Source organism: Chanos chanos, chromosome 16 (genome assembly GCF_902362185.1).
Source record: "Chanos chanos chromosome 16, fChaCha1.1, whole genome shotgun sequence".
Lineage (NCBI taxonomy): Eukaryota > Metazoa > Chordata > Actinopteri > Gonorynchiformes > Chanidae > Chanos > Chanos chanos.
The window spans coordinates 9105719-9124083 of NC_044510.1; the positions used below are offsets into that span (position 1 = coordinate 9105719).

General features: G+C 42.4%; 1 protein-coding gene across 1 annotated transcript; it reads right to left on the bottom strand.

Annotated features, from left to right (window-relative positions):
* Positions 1-17132, bottom strand: cavin1a (caveolae associated protein 1a). The gene is made up of 2 exons (XM_030793957.1): positions 16590-17132; positions 1-717 (listed from the first exon to the last, which is right to left on the bottom strand). The coding sequence occupies exons 1-2, from the start codon at positions 17130-17132 to the stop codon at positions 1-3; spliced, it is 1260 nt and encodes a 419-aa protein (XP_030649817.1).
* Between the last annotated feature and the right edge of the window lie 1233 nt (positions 17133-18365).

Below are 18365 nucleotides of genomic sequence, written 5' to 3' on the forward strand. Positions count from 1 at the left end.
CTAGATCTGACCTGCTCTCTCCTTGGGACGTTCCGTCTCCCGGATGACCAGTTGCGAGTGATCCGCTACCTCCAGCAAGGCCTCCATCTCTGGGCTGCCCAGGTTGACTAACTCCCCTTCCTCCACGTGCCTTTCCAGACTTACCCCTGTCACCTCCAGGCTCTCCTGAGAACCATTGTGCAGCTCCTTCTCCGTATCTACTGTATCTTCCTTTGTCTCTTCTTCTGGTTCTGGTTCTGGTTCCACTTCACCTTCTCGGATCTTCTTGACGTGGAAGGTGAAGGGCGGGACTCGGTAAGTGGTGGATTTGGAGCGGGCGTAGATGGCATGTTCAGGGGTGAGAGACTTCTTCAGCTTTTCGCGGGAACTCCGTATCTTTTCCTTTCTTTGGGTGTTTGGAGTCATCTTGGTGCCCAGTTGTCCCATCTTCTTTTCCAGGTTGTGTTTTGTCTTCTGAAGGTTCTCCCTGGTCTTCTTTCTGGTCTTTTCCAGGTTGTCGCGGGTTCTCTGACGGGTTTTCTCCATGTTCTCTTTGCTGAATGCCTTTTTGATGTCGTCCACTCGTTGCAAGCCGCTGCGCTTTATTCGTTCGGCGCGCGACTCCTCCACGATCTCCTCAACCTCGACCTCCTCATCATCCTCTCCTCCTCCCACACCTACAACCTGCTCCCCTTCTGCTACTGGTTTCTGAGCGGCTTTCACTGGTTTCACTTTGTCCTTTGAGAAAGAGAGAGAGAGAGAGAGAGAGAGGGAAGAAAAAAGTTGATGATGAAAGAAATCAAAATGAGAGAATAAGAGAGAGAGAGTGGTAAAGAAGGAGAGAGAAAGAAATAGAGATGGGGAATATGTTAAATTGCATCCTGTTCATATCATGGCATTTATTTTTCAGGAACATGGACGTTACTTTAAAATGTATAATGATGTCTGTCACCGAATGAGAACAAGACTTATTAGGACCAAAAATGCTTACGATATTGGAATGAAAAACAATGATTCTAGTCAACCTTGGTTTAGACAGTTATAGCTATTTCATGAAAGTCAACACTAACAACTTTGTAACTCTGACACTTACATATCCTGATCTCCTACCTCTTTGGGAAGTGACTAAACGCACAAAGTAAACCTGCCCAAAGAAAGTTCATTTCTGGGTGTGGGCGAAAAACAAAAAACAAAAAACAAAACTGTGTAACCCCCCCACCCCCGATTAATGTTTTCACAGCACTACTGCCAGAAACCAATCCAGGCGGCAAAAGTAAAAGTAAAAGTAAAAGTGTACTGGTGCAAAAAAAAAAAAAATTAAGTAGAGCTAAAATATCCGTCCTGAAAAATATTTAAGTAAGAGTAAAATAGTTACTCACAATTTAAGAAAAACGGTCGTCAGTTTAATTCTACTTTTTTTTTCGCAAGAGTACTTCTACTTTTACTTTTGCCATCCCCGAACCAATCAGCCAGATCTGTTATTTCAAATAACACAGTGTCTCATATCTTGCCTAGACCTCCTCTACACCCTCGGTTAATGCTATGTCAGTTTTCAGTTTATCATATTCCTTGGATATGGTTTAGAGCCCTCTTTGAGACAGGTATTTAATTTTGAATTCAGGGCATGCTGTCGCTCACTTCCACACATGTGATGGACAACCGGCAATAACTAGGTGGGAAGAAAAGTCATGAGCGGCATAAAATTGAAATAATTTGCAGCTGGTGGCAGATACCTTTGGTAAAAAATAGCATAGGAAATAGATCATTACCTTGAAAACTTATGTATCAGGGAGAGACGTGAGACAGAGAGAGGACCATCACATCCGCCGATGGAAGGCTCCGTGATAACGGACAAGCACTTTCAAAGGTCTCTGTGTCGCTTGCTCTGATTATACATCCAATTTGTTCAATTTGCTGTAACTCCAACCTACTTGACGCGAGTAAGCCTGAGCAGAATGTTGAGTATGTTTTTTCGTTTTTTTGCTTAGGGCAAAGTCACGACACTGAGTCTCCCAGCTGAATGTCTGTAGAGTGCTTGGTATTTCAAATCCACACTGAAACATGAAGGAACTTCAGGCACTTGGGGTTTTTTTTTTTTTTTGGTACAATTTTTCTTTTTTCTTCTTACACACACAATGCACGTACTTGTTAAGTTGTGGTAATTTCATAGTGAAAATTGTTCCCTTAAGCTAAATTATATTTGCTGAATATCTTAACTTTGGTTGGTTTGGATACGCAATCTGAGGAAACTGACTTGTCATAGAACCAGTATAGTTGTCATGTAAGTTTTAGTTCCTTTTACACACTTTGATGAAAATTAAATATTCTCACACATCCTCTCACTTCTCATATTTAAGGAGTCCATGTTGAAGGGGTTCACAAATCAAGCTAAGCCTCCAATACCTGACCTTACATTTATGACAAAATACATACTTTAGCATGCGTGCCAAAATGAATTATCAAAGAAAGTGGCCAGTTAAACAAGGGGATAGTGTTTGTCTTGAAATGGAAAGAAAAAAAAATACACACACACACGTGTATATATATATATATATATATATATATATATATATATATATATATATATATATATATACGTGTGTGTGTGTGTGTGTGTGTGTTATATATATATATATATATATATATATATATATATATATATATATATATATATATATGTGTGTGTGTGTGTGTGTGTGTGTGTGTGTGTGTTTTGTGATCGGACACCGATCAACTTACAACTTTCAACTAACATAACACTGCAGACGTCGAGTGTGTAAGTCTGGGTGTGTATATGACTAAGGAGGGGTAAAGACGTCTCATTAATCATCTTGAAACTGACAACTTCTTACCACTGAATATGCAATTCTCTACACACCTACACCGGTACATGCACAAAGGCAAAGCACAGTATATGTGCTAGTGATTAAAGATTTATGTGCATCAACCACATGCCTCTACATACTAAGCCATGGCGCACACTCACCCACACATGCACACACACATACACACGCGCGCGCGCGCAGGCACATACAGGCACTATCAATCAGACTCTTGGTCTCACTCAAAGTTTCTCTAGAAACACGTGTCAAGCAAAATAATGAAAATGCTAATCATTGTGAGAATGTGATTTTCCTCGGTTGAAACCTACCAAGAAGCTTGGGGCTACAATTTGCCTACAGAACAGACACTTTAAGTGCATTGATTTCCAATGCTGCAGCAGGATGTTGACACAAACGGGCCAAGAGCTCCCTCTAGTGGACATTTACACCAGAACTGCATGTGTGCATCTCTTCATTCTCAGATGGGAGGTGACCAAATCCAGAGTCGGTCCCTAATTCCTTCCTCAGATACCCTCTCATAAATCAGAGTAAGTATCAGCAACAGGATAATAACATGTTGTGCTCTGATTTAGCTTGCTACGACAGTCTCTCAGCATAATTATATTTATTTTCATATTTTCAGTTGTGCAAGACTCAGTGAAGGAGGAGCTAAACTAGGTGATATTGGTAATGGGGAGTCTCCTTGTTACACGTAAACATGCAAAATACTTTAAGGTACACTACAAATGTTGTAATTATGATCTGTTAGTATTTACTGGGTGAATTCCTGCATAAGCACAGGGTGAATAAAGGTGTAACTGATTTTCAAAATGCATAGCACACTCACAGGGCTGTTAAACATGATCTCTCTCTCTCTCTCTCTCTCTTTCTCTCTCTCTCCCTTGCTCTCATTCTTCCCTGTTCTCTCTCTTGGCCATGGAAGTCCTCATAAACTGGGCTGCCTTTCCTTATCTGGCGCTGAGTGTGATTCTGAGGTGTGTATGTGTATGTGTGTGAGAGTGAGAGTGTGTGTGTGTGTGTGTATTTATTTTGGGCTGGCCTTTCCCTCTGTTAAGATTCCATCCACCCCATTCCTGCGTTCCCTGGCCAACTGCCACTCATGCATTCAGTCCTCCCACCTTCTAAAGCCTCCATCTCACCCCCCCGCCCCAACACATAAACACTGGATGCTGTTGATCCCGTTGCCACAGTAACAGACAGCTTTGAATTATATGCTAAGGGTAGGGGGCAATGCCACCGTGGAGACAGAGAAAGAAAGTGTGCACGTGCATTAAAAAGTAGCCTGAAGTTGAAATGGAAGCGTCATAGTCATAGACTTACTCTCAATGTATAGATCAGCGTGAATGTATAGACATTATTCTGGTGAGAGCGTGAGTATACATGCATAAGGTAATGTCCGCGTGAACGCCCATGTATGTAAGTGTAATACAGGAAACATCAAAAGACAAGAACTGAGTGAAGAACTCAAGTTGTGAAACCTCATGGACAAACACTACAATTTCACAGTTTCTAAGATGGCAGCTGTCATTTGGTGTATCAGGCAGGCACCATGGTGGCGACAGGTGTGTCCACTGTCCTGTGTCATGACTTTAACCGACACTAAACAGGTACATACTACACTGGGTTTCTTCTAGATTGTTCTGTGTTAATGCGCTGCTTCATGGACCTGAAGTGAAGTGCAAATAATTGAAGTATGGGTGTATTCTATCTATCTATCTGTCTATACGTACGTGCATGCAAACACACACACACACACACACACACACATGTAAAAGATATAGATGTAGATATAGATATAAAAATAGAGCAGTCATATGCCAATGCACACAGGGAGGCAAATATACCATTTTATATATATATATATATATATATATATATATATATATGTGTAAATTACTAAGGGAGACCTTAGAAATATCTTTGAAGATTGTAAAGTTCTTTATTTCTTCTAAGCCTTGTAAAATCAAGCCATCGCTGTTTCACTGTGACCCAAAGACAGGTCTGAAAGAGACAAGAAACCTTAAAGAAACAGGGCGGTCAGTTCCAAGTGCTGAGAAAGAAGCTAAACAACTTATAGAGATGGATGGAAAAGGTTGGCTCCTTCTGTAGCAGTCTTTCCCAGTTTGTTTTCATCCTTGTGTCTTTCATACGTTGGGCTAAACAAACCTACGTCTGACATGCGATTAGAAAACCACAGGTGCAAGGCAACCTGGGAATGAGAAATCTTCAACCCCCCCCCCCCCCCCCCCCCCCCGCCTGAAAAGCTGTCTGTGAGGTAACTGAGGCAGAATGAAACTGTTATAAACATTCTTTCTACTCCCTGTAACGTAAACATTTCATATGTTCATCCAGCAATTTATACCATTCTACTTGTTCTATTTAACTATACACATTCTGAATGCTTTTCCTTTCCTCACTTTCCTTAGCTCGTCCTTTTCTCTGGAAGGATTATGTAATGTGGGAACCAGAGGGGATGTGTAATCTGGGGACTAGGGCAGTTTTGTAATCTTAGGACCAAGAGGGGTTTGTAATTTACTACCTAGGAGAGGTTTGCAATCCATTGACCAGGAGGGTTTGTGATCTGGGGACCGAGAGGGTTTGCAATCTGGGGACCAGTGGAGGATTGTAATCTGGGGACCATGTGAGGTGTGCCAAGTAAGGACCAGGAGGTTTATAGAGGCTTTTGATTTTTAGGGTGGGCTTCGGGAGTGGGTTTATAAATTACAGAACAGCTGAGGCTGATAGAACGAGTTCACGGAAGGTTTTGTAATCAAACGATTTGTGGCTATACTCTTATATGGAGAAGCAATAGATCACAGCAATGAAAATAGAACAAACAAAGGCATCAATGTCATTCTGTTTGATCAACGTCCGTACATGCTATCACTCTGTGCATGTGTGTGTGGGTGTGCGTGCGTGTGTATCCCTCTCACATTCACATAAACACGTTCCGTAATATAAGCTCTAATCTAGATGTGGCCAGTGTGTCTGGTACCATTTATAATGATGAGGTAAGATGAGTGGATAATTAAAGTAGACCCTTGATCTACTCAAGTGCAGCCTAGTTTCATGCACAACAGCTTCCACTGGTCTGTAAAGCATAGATAACAGCGCCTCCACACATATTAACTGCCAGCCATTTCCCACCTCAAAGATTAGTAAATAACTATAGCAATTAAGTAGTAAACAAGTGCTTTAGGTATTGAGCCATCAGCAATAATTATTATAGCTCTAATGATTACAACAGTAATTTAATGCATGAACTCTGCAAGCCTATTAAATGGATGTACAGTAGAGTGGCGTAGGCCCCCCCCCCTCCCGACCCTGGCACCTGTATTGGCATCTCCTTGTTGCTCCTCTCTGTAATTCTGATCTCCTGTTGCTGATTAGCTCATTCATCACCGCTCTTGCGCTATAAGTAGACTGGAACGTTTCATATCGCATTTGCAAAGTCTAGCAGTTTGCTTTGATAAGCCATGTAAGTCATTCTTGTGTCTAGTTAGTCTGGTAAAAATCTCATTTTCTCTCGTACTCTGTCCCTGTCTCGCAAAATAAACTCCTCCTGGACTCGCGCCGGTACCGACTGGCGTCTCCGGAATCCGTCGTGTGACAGTTCCGTGTAATTTGTGGGTGAATTTGTAATCAAATAGTGTATCTGGGGGTGGATTTCATGTCTTCCTCGCCCCATCTCCCTGGGTCTGGATAAAAGGCGTGCATAAGATCGGCAGCTGTTAGATCCAGTCAAATGCAGCTGCTCTGGCCTCCCTGAACACTTCTAGTCAAGACCATAGAGTCTTGCACACACACACACACACACATATACACAGAGAGAGAGAGAGGCTCTTCATAATACCGGCAGCTATATTCAGCCCATAGTGTTGAAATAGGAGCTGATCCTCTCACTGAAGCCTGTCATTCAAAAAGCTTAACTGCGATTGGCTGATTAGAGGCTTCTCGCTCGTCTTGGCTTTATTAAAAAAACGTCATACCACCAGTAGGCCATCCAGCCGCGTCGCACACACGCATGGACAAACCTAGGGAGTGGACAGTGCATGACACTTGGGTGCAGTTCGGTTTATTCAGAACAGTGGCTTGGTTGAGTTCCCAGGATGCTGTGTGGTGGAATGGGGACAGAGATCTATTGTGAGTTTGAATGTATCCCAGGATGCACCGCTCCTGTCAATGAGTGCATCCGTTATTTCCCTTGCCCTTTAGAAACAGTGTTTGAGATATGCAGACAGATGCACTCCATGCTTCACAGCTGGGGGGGGGGGGGGGGGTAAAACTGTAGGGATGAGGTCGGCTCCTGTTTCAGCAAGAGGCGGGAAAAGGTGTTGTCCTCTGCGAAATGGGAACTTTCCCATACAGTTTCTTTCCATTTACCTTCTCTCTCTCTCTCTCTCTCTCTCTCTCTCTCTTTCTCTCTCTGCCTGTCTTTCTTTCTTTTTTCGTGTACACGTGGGTGTGATCTGCTTTTGGACAGCCATTTTCTCACTATGCTGCACATATTAATGCTTGAGATATTTCAGGAGGAAAATGTCTAAGGTTTTTCTCTTTTCTAATCAAATTTTTAAGGTTACATATATTGACTTTTCCTCCAAAGTATGTCAAATGTTTACGTTTGGCCACATATCAATGTTTCATCCCTGTTTCATGAGAGCAAGTAAGAAATGACATTTCACTTAACTCTTACAGAGAAAGTTCAAATTTCATTTTAAATTTCTACTCAAGCTGAAAATACTGTAAGAAACTAATAATTACTTATTCTTAGTTGTGATCTGCATGAGCAGAAAAATATGTATAAACCATCCCACATGATAACAAACAACAAACAATCCCAGACTCATAAACACGAATGTAACACGAACAGAAATCTTCCAAAAGTAGCATTAGTAATTTCACAGGTTGTCGAAACTTGTGTCAAAAGCACAGGAACATCGATACGCAGTATGCCACACTAACGGGATATTTCCTATCTTTCGACATGTTCGGCAGCTGGTGAAACATTCGTAGGTCTCTATCAGTGAGACATGCTGATCAGTGTCTCTGCTCTGCAGTTAACACCCAACGGTGACATTTTAAGCCTAACTGACATCTCGGCTTACTCCCTCTGTGTCCGGGTCTGACTGTCACACGAAATGACAGGGAGAAGAATGGTGAGAGAGAGAAAGAGAGAGAGAGAGAGAGAGAGAGAGAGAGAGAGATCACCTTAGTTCATCTCATGATTCATTTAGATTCTATCTAAAAAATTAAGTGAATTGAATTAAGTAGAGCTGAGGTGAAATCGAGCGTCACTTCAGAAATCCCTGAATTGGATCTGAACGAGGGAAATCCTTGCGATTGAACTAGTTCGTAAGGAGGAAGAGGCTGCTTCTCCTTGTGTTTGGGACATGATAGCGAGTTTACATTTAAAGTCTCTCCAGATACTAAACCTTAATTACACTGTATAAGCATCTATGTGTTATTAGTGTGTGTGTGTGTGTGTGTGTTCGTGCGTGCGTATGTGTGTTAGTGTTTATGTATGCGCAATCACATGATAGCGTGTTATGCGTGTATGTATGTTGAGCGAGTTAGTGTTTACATGGTTGAGCTTGGTCGTCGTGCGTGTAACCGAGAAGTCGGACATCCTAACCGATCCTAGCTGTTCTTGTCGCCGTGCCAACGCTGGAAGATCCAGGGAAACAGTGGAACACTGTTGCACAGATTACAGCACAGCATGAGCAACAGCCAACAGGCTGCATCACATGACGGTATTAGCAATACTGTCACTCTCACTAATGAAGTAATCATAGCACAGCGCCAGAACTCTGACGGACAGAGAAAGAGAGAGAGAGAGAGAGAAAGAGAGGAAGGGATCGAAAGCGAAAGAGGGGAAAAGGTACTGGGAGGTGCTCTGGAAGACAGCAAGATAAAGAAATAGAGACAATAGGTGAATGAAAGGAGAGAGCACACTATTCTTGGGTTAGCAACCTTCAAGTCAAACCCAGTCTCATATCGTAGGTAACTGATGGCAAGTCTTCTGAGGAGAGGAGAGGAGAGGAGAGGAGAGGAGAGGAGAAGAGAAGAGAAGAGAAGAGAAGAGAAGAGAAGAGAAGAGAAGAGAAGAGAAGTGAAGTGAAGAGAGGAGAAGAGAAGAGAAGAGAAGAGAAGAGAAGAGAAGAGAAGAGGATCTTCTAACTGCTTGTTATCTCTTGAAAGTGAATTTCTGTTTCTCTGTGAGTTAATGGTTCTATGCCTGGCACTGTTGCCATAGTATCAAGTGTTGCCTTCACGATCCAGGTTTAATTATAAAGCATCACTGTGGGAGCCCCGCCCTGCAAAAGTGATATAACAGAATGCAGCTATTCCAGGAGCTGACAGGGAAACAGCTAAACACCTGTGGAACGCTATCAACTGCACACACGCACATCTCATACACATACACACACACACATAAAACACATTTTCACTTCCTGTAAGGAGACTTTTCTCTTCAAACTCAGGTGGAAGTTGAAAATTAACAGCCCCTTTTGGTGTAACACACACTCAGACTTAACACCCTACCAAACCTGAACATAAACAAACACACACACACACACACACACACACACACACACCATATGTAACTAACCCTTAACACCCACTGCCCTGCGGCCTATTCATCAGACATTAATACCTGACCCTGGAGTGCATCTACACAGACATACGCTGTTGTCTGCATAAATTTGATACCCTGCAAGCTGTGCATATCAGCGTCATGGCAACAGGGTTCAGAGTTCACACAAGACCAAAACGAAGCTAACCAAATGAAACCTCACTGTCACAAAACACCTTATTGGTACTCAGTTAAAAGAAAGAAAAAAGAAAAAAAAAGGGAGAAAAAGGTCAAGTTTTCGAACACAGCGCCTGTCAAATTGAAGTCATAGTTAACGTATGGATTTATGGTCAGCATTTAACACTAAGGAACACATCAAGTAACAGGACGCAGTTAACATATGGGTAAACTACACCTGATCCCAGTTCAACGTGGTCAAATCAGAAATAGGAACAAGGAAGTCATTTATCAAACTGCGTGCATTTATAGATTCCATACTACTGGTTACTCATCTTCCCATCCCAACCCCTAAACAGAGAGTAAGAGGTCAGAATGTTTAGAGGTTTTCCAAAATGCAAGAGGAGTTGAAATTTTTCAAAAAAGAAATATTTTTTTAACTGAAATAACAGAGAATCACAGCATCAATTAGACAATACGAGAAGTCAGTTACAATCTTAATACTAACCCAGCACTAAACCCAACAGTGCTGTGTGTTGTATGAGAGTAGTGTGTGCTATAAACCCGGTCAGTAAACAGGCTAAGCGCTTCAGGCACCCGCGGCCGAGCCCCATGGCTAGCAAGAATAAATTGAGGAGTCAGCAGTGCATACTACGTATCACTTTTAAAGAAATGTTCAACAAACATGTTAACCTCAATTTCCGTTGTATTGTAGTCAAAGATTCTAATCGATAGCCCCCTCTAAAACACACACACGCACGCACATTCACGGCTGCGCGCACAGGGAGAAATACGCCGCACTATGCCCTGTACCTGTAAACAAACAATGAAAGCTCGAGTTTCGCGACGTTCTAGTTGTCTCTCTCGTATAAGATGGGCGTCTAGGAAGGATGCGACCCAAGCTGTCAAGGTGAATTTGACAGGCTGATGTTGCTACAATTAATATGTTGAAAATGAAATCTGTTCTCTGTCTTTTTTTTTTTTATCTTTACCTTTATCCTGTGTCCGCAGTTCAGTTACGCTTGGCACGTGATGATTATGGCTATAGCCCGTGTGTGCTGTAGCATGTGTATTTGTTGTGTTTGTGGTAAATGAAGAAAAAACTAACAGATGGACATAAAAAGCTACTTAAAATGTTTGAGTTCATGTAATTCGCTGACTTTGCATTAGTGGGTCACTGATTTCGTTTCCCACCAAACAAACTGTCCAGCCTAAACTATGACTTACGTAGGACAGCTGCGGTGTAGAAATAGCGTACTTCGGTGTGCAAATACGTTTTCCTTGGTAGTCTATGGACTATCAGGGACAGAGGGTTGTGTGCGTAAAAAGAACACCCACCGTTCCACCGATCCTAATCATTCGCACCCGTCGGCGGGAAAGGCAAGCTCCGCCCCTGCTTTGGGCATTGAGGGAATTTAAATTGCTCTGTATTGTGTGTGGGACTGTTGCTCTTACACCTGTCTTGAATTTTATTTATTTATTCATTTGCTTTTGTGTTTGTAATACAATAAAAAGTAGTATCAACTTTCACTGAGTAACAGCAGCTTGCAAATATCAGCAGTTAGCTGCTCAGTGTTCGCCGTATGTCACCTAAACTCATAACTGACATAACTAACACACAAGATTATGCATAATACTTCATTGTTTATGCTTCCAAAGTGCCATATAATGCATATGTGTGTGATTTCACACAGACTTGGAACCAGTGCCATAGCAACGAACTGTCAAACGGCTACGGTAACATTGCATGAGCAGTTACACCTGAACAGCTATGACAACAAGATGGTTGCCGCAGTAATTACGAGGTCAAATGTCACAGTCAATACCTCAGCTGAACCATTGTTAGCACCTTTTACATGATCATAAAAGAAAGAGAGGATAGAGCAGAAACATGAGTAAAATTTTAACTCTTTAATGTAGGGACTCCATCTCAGTTACTTGTTAAAACTGTTCCACACTTTAACAGACGAACCCATCAAAAACCACAAACTGTATTACAAGAGGTTGCCAAAATTATGCTAAGTGTACAACTCTTAAGGGTGTTCATAGTAAGTTTCACTGAACTGCAAAACATGAACAGCTTAGGAGGTCTGAAAATGACACTAACATGTACCTAAACAAGCTACATATTCCAATATTTCAGCATGTTTAGACAATTAGTCGTGTTACTTAATTACAGTGGAACTACACAGAACTACAAAATGGACCTACAATTTGTTTGAAGTTTTGCCTTAAAGTAACATAGGTTGACCCTGGTCTCTATCTCTCCAAAATGTTACAAATTAGGTATTTATTGGCAACAAAACAAATATCAATTAGTTCAGATGTCTTAATCTTGTAGAATTCCTTTCACAGATTACAGAACACAAACTCTGTTTCAGGACTAATCTTCCAGAATCCTCCAGACAGTCATAGCAGAAAAATATGTATGCTATGCGTATGTTGAGAAATTCAAATGCCCACAGACATATTAAATACTGAATATATGCTCATATTCTGTGTATGGAAGCAGGATCTATCATGTGTACACACATGCAAACTGTTCTCTGTGTAAGTGTGAAGTGTATGAATCCTGTTGTTTTACTGTCACTGTTTAAGTTTTGATTTATTGTCTGTACTTTGGCACTGCAATGAAGCCACTGAGATGCAACACTGCTGCAATGGTGCAGTGTTCTAGTGAGATTATAAGCATGGTTTTACCTTAATGCTCTCTCCTGGGGTCTCTCTCTCTTTTCTCTCCCTCTCTCTTTCTCACTCAAATTCACACACCAATCCTAACACACACACACACACACACACACACACACATACACACACACACACACACACACACTTTAAGTCACCCAGCAGGGTTCCAATTTTATGGAGGTAATTTATGAAGCTCTCTCTGAGTCTGTGATTGGATATCTGTTAAATTCCACTAGTGTAATCCGCAACCTCAGTGGACATTCCAGCCGCTGGATCCTCCGAAAATAAGACTGTATTGGCGATTACGCACACAGACACACACACACACACACACACCAGAGCATATGCACAAATATTACGCATATTAAATAAGTTAAATGAATCAACGCATAGTGCACTACCTCTTAAATGCATATATACCAATTAAAGTTGATTTTTATACCCACGCAGTGTGCATGTTCATCCACAGAATACAAGCAATCCACTCATAATTAAATTTAAGACAGTGCCCCAAGCTCATGCTTAAGTATGCACTTCAGACGTAACGCCCACCCCCCAGAAAAGAGCTGGCACAGGAAGTGTTGATGCTCTCTTGGTTCTATAATTGTCTGATAGGGCTCTGTTAACCACTAACAGACATTAATTGCACCAATCTGATACTTCCCAGGGAGAAACAAGCTCAAATCTGTAGACCAAATAGAATCATGCACGCACACACACACACACACACACACACACACACACACACACACACACACATGCAAACCACTCAGACAAACAGGGACAAACCCCTCAGATAAACACACCCACATACAAATACAAACAACTCACAGTCATAGCTAAATAACTAGATTGCAAATACTGAGTTAAAAATGGCAACGAAGGGGCTAATATCATGTTCTTAATAAGTATTAAAAAGGTTTCTGAACTGCTGCATAATTTCAGAGGCCCTGTTGTTATATTTGCAGAGATCCAGCTTTCCAGAGTGAGGAAGTAGCTCATTAAACAGTTCGATGGCAGAGCCTTAACTCCAGCACAAACATAATCAGTCTGAGACAAGTGGAAATGATTACACTGCATCCTGGCAAACACACTGTTCCAAACAGTGCCCACTGCCCTGTCAAACACAGGGCTCCTTTGTTAAGCCAGTGGATACGTTTGTGATGGCAAAACTTACTTAGCTTTGCACCGTAACCAACGGCTGTGTCACACTGTGCCAGTAATGATGTGCTGCGTGTTACAGCTTCATTTAGATATGATTCCAATTGCCATTTAGTCACGAGAACACGTGTTTGTGTTATTACAGGATAATAACGCGATAATAACATGTTTATTGACCTTTAGCGATCGAAAAATGATAGTTTAGGGAACAGGGGAAGAAAGATAGAGTGTCAGTCCCAACATTTTTCAACAGAGTCTGAGATTTTTTGGTTGTTGTTGTTGCATCAGCTACATGTACTAACAGGGGTATTACTACAATCAAATAGTTTAATGTTTAAGGTCAGTTCTATTGGAATAAAATAGCATATATAGGAGTTATAAAATAGAAACAGAACGTATAGGACTTAAATGAACAAGAGTGAACAGATGAATGTCTTCGATGACAGTGCAATGTTAAACAACAGACACCTGGTAGGAAATTCAAAGCAAGTTCTAGCTGAAGAGACTGTTGAAGGCTCTGACTGTATGGCAGTTCACAAAAACCTATAAGCACACACTTTCTCCTTTCTGTCTTTCTCTCTCTCTCTCTACATATAATCATGTGTGTTTGTATATATATATATATATATATATATATATATATGCACACACATACACACACACACCTTTCTCAAACACCCCCCCCCCCCCCAACCCCACCTCCTCCTCTAACGGCAGTGTTGTCAGACTGGCATTGCAGACATTACAGCATACTGAACTATAATTAGCCAGTCCAGTCCTGAGGGAGGAGAGGGGCGGGGGGGCTTCTAGAGACCCAGAAGTTTGATCTCTGGCCTAATACATTCAGATTTACCACAGTCCAACACGCACAAAAAACACTTAACTCTCCTCTACTGCCAACCAACCGGCTCAAAAAACACGCTAGTGTGTATTCTGCTCTCATCCAACATGCTTCAAAACACCCTTAGCGTGATGTCTGCCACACTTGAAAACAAGAGGACACCACAGCTGTCTAACACACTCAAACATGTGCTAACTCTCTTGCTGACTGACATGCCTACAAGCACCCGCGTATACTGTGCCGCGACACATAACGCAAATGACTTTACCAAAAAAGTCTAGTCCAGTCCAAAGAATTTTTCGAAAAAGATTCTGCTGTCTAACTTTAGGGTGCAGCACAACATGGCCAAAAAGGGTGAAAAAAAACAACAACAAAAAACAACGACTAATCTCTAATACCACTTTCTAAAAAACCCCAAACCAAAACAAACAAACAAAAAAAAAACCAAGAAGAACAACAAGAAAAGAACCTCCACTTTATAGCATTTTTTTTTCTTTTTAAACTGTACTTAACTGTGCACTTAACTGTAATTACTATTGAGTGATTATAAAACTAGAAAAAACATTTTAGTACAGTATGGTAGTTGAGCCTGCTATCAAACCGTTAACTATAATCCAGCATGCGAACGAGGCCTCCAGCACACTTGAGAAAATCATAACTGAGTAAATTCATTTCAACGCCTTAGCAAAACCGGCCGTTGTACTGCCGTCTGACATGCTATCGGAGTTATTCCCTTGCTTTTTAACTGCAACATAAATCATACTCCAGCAAAACAAGTAAACAAAATGCTCTACAGAGCCATCATCTAATAAGATTAAAAAATAAAAAAGCTTCACAAAAAAACAGCTTCCCTATAGTCCAGCTTACTAACACCATTTTTATGGGCCATGAACTGCAAAACACATTGTGTAATATGCTAACAGAAAATTCACGCGGTACAACCTGCTACGTTTAAGCAATGACTGATACTGAAAATACACTTTACTGCTTTTGGTTGCACTTCAAAAACTATGGTGTCATGTGGAAATGAAACGTTAGAAAGATCCAGAAGTCGAACATACTGAAGCGTGTCACTACTGTACGACAGAAAGCTGTCAACAAAACAGTTAACATGTTTTAAACAAATGTAAATGATACTGGGTGAATGCATGGTCAAATGATGAGACACTCAGTATAGATTTATGGGCTGATGCCGGAGTGATACAAGCAAGTTACCATGGTTACCATGGGCCAAACATTCTACACAGCTAGCCCGGATACATAAGCTTTAACATAGACCTGTGTGTGTGTGTGTGCGTGTGTGTATGAGTGAGAGAGAGAGAGAGAGAGAGAGAGAGAGAGAGCAGCTACAGTCATATTCTAAGAGAACCATGCATGGTGCACTAAAACGTTTTTCCTGTCTCTCTTTGATCTTTCGCTGACAGACAGAACGAGGTGAAGGAAGCGGTTAGCCACATTTAAAACACAGAGGCCTGCTATGCAATGATGCTAACTACCTTAGAGAAAACTTAGAGAAAAGCTCTGAGAGACTCTGTGAAGTCCTCATAAAATATCTCCCCTTGGCAATACCAGCCGCAACGTGGTGCTGGACAAGTTGATGAATGGAATAATTGCACAGAAATATAAAATATACAGATGGATTTAAATAATACAGGCAGACAGACTCAATATAATCCTGTTAACCCCAAATGAACTCACAAGTTTCTAGATATGTTCACTGGTCTTTCTACATATGTTCAAAGCTGTATTGGATTTAGCTTTAGGGTACCTGCCTTGCCGCTATGTTTTAATAAGACGCTCCTTTCCAAGGATTGAATGTTTCTTTGTCTGCAGAGTGTAAGTTTGTCTACCGTTGCTGACTAAACGTCTTTCAGACGTTCCTTTGATGTTGCGTACGAACATTTCGTGAACATTTGGAACTCGAGCGACACTTTTTGATGGTGTATGAGGAATGTACAGCCCATCCCTGTGGTGGAATCTCTGTGTACTTTATAAAGCATGGAAATAAGATGCAGTAGAGGTACACACACACGCGCGCGCGCACGCGCACACACACACAAGCGCACGCGCGCACACATGCACACATGCACACACACACCCATACACACACACCCATACACATGCACACACACAAACTTTTGGTACAATTCAAAAAGTTCTACATGATAAATTTAGATGATGATTAACTCACTCACTCACTCACACACACACACACACACGCACGCCACATTATACCAGAAGTCATAACAGCCCAGAATATGGTACTGATCATTGTAAACCCCACAGTACACACACACACACACACACACACAGTATCCCAGCCTACCTGGTAAATGAGCACTTTGAAGTTCTTGCGACGGAGTAACTCGTGTTCATTACTCTCCAGTTTCTTGATTTGTCCGGCCTGCCTGTCCAGTTCCCCTCTCACGCTCTTCACGTTGGCGTTGACTTTGCGTACCTTCTCCAAAAGCTTCGCGGCGGTGCCCGCTGTGCCCGTGTGGCTCTTGGTAAGCTTTGCCAACTCCGTCTGGATGGTCGTCACGCTTTTTTCCATACTCTCCTGCCGGGACTCCAGCCCGGTCTGGGTCTGTTGGATCTGGTCCACCACACCTATGATCTTATCCAACAGGGCCAGGACCATCATGCCCGTGTTCTGGGCTTCCGACCGTGGGGTCTCACCATCGGCCACCACCGTTAAATCGGCGTCGGCGGCGGAGGCAAGTCCATCGGAGACGGCAGTGGCGGCGGTCGTGGCAGCGGCAGGTGCCTTGACGTCTGGTTTGACGGCGGCCGGCACCAAGGCGATCTCCTCGTCGTCGGAGACGTCGGCAAGGATGGCGCGCTCCAGCGTAAAGCCTGAGTCGGCCATGGTTTAGGTTTGTGAAGCGAGAGCTGGAGGGAGAAGATATGTGCGTCTGTGTGTTTGAGGGTGAGAGAGAGAGAGAGAGAGAGAGAGAGGGAGCAGGGACGGGAGCGCACAAACACGCACGCACGGGACGGAACGGTGTGAGCGGTGTACCCAAGGTAAAAATAAAGGCGCTAAAAAAAGCAACGCCGGTGGGCAGTAAAGCCTGGAGGAGAGGAACGATTCCAACTGACGAAAAAAAAAGAAGAAGAAGAAGAAGAAGAAGTAGAAGCCTTTGGATTACTCCTTCTTCTTTTTGTCTTCTTTACTTTCCCTCACTTTCTGTCTCTTCTGTGTTCCCTTTTGCTACTAGTCACTACTTTCTGTCTGTCTTACAAACTCCCCTCTTTTTTTTCCGTCTTTCGCCTCCTCTCTCGTTCGGTCTGTCGCTCTCCCTCCGTAGTAGCGAGTCAGCCCTGGGACGTCGGCCAGCCAGTTTGAGGAGAGTCTCTCAGCAACAAAGTGTGTGTGTGTGTGTGTGTATGATTATGTATTTGCGTGTGAGTGTGTTTGTGTGTGTGTGTGTGTGTCAGGCTGAGCTTAAGTGCAAGGGCTCCCTGTGAAGCTGTCCCGTCAGACTTTCTCTGTCTGACCCAAACCCTGCCCCTCATAGACTCACTGATAGTAAGGCCACGCCCACAAAGACCCTCTCAATGTAGAAACCCCACCCACCCGTCCCAAATACACACACACACACGCGCGGGCGCGTGCATGTGCAGTGCTAACACACGCTCAAAGTGGAGAGAAGCCCAGTTTGTGACTTAATTTCGATCTAAAATAGAAACACAGTAATCGGTAGATGAGCTGATTTACTGCCTGTATCTACTGCCGGGAAAAACAGAAAGAGAGGAGAATTAAATTAAAAACACCGGACGTCACACTGTGCAGATAAACACACACATACACACACACACATACACACAAACACATACACTCACGCTCATACAAAACAGTAGAAAGTAGAAAGCAAAATTTGTAGTCCACTTGATTCCACTTTCCTGGAATAGTCACTTAAAGCTACTCTTAGCTTTCCCCACCCTCTCAGCTCCCACAAATAGAACTACATGAGTAAGCACCATGGCTTCTGCATTCATATCCCTACTGCTGTTAACCTCTTACCTAATATTACACATGATTCCACCAGGGGGCGGTGTGGCTGATTTTACTTCTCATTAAAACGCTGGGTAGAAGAACGGA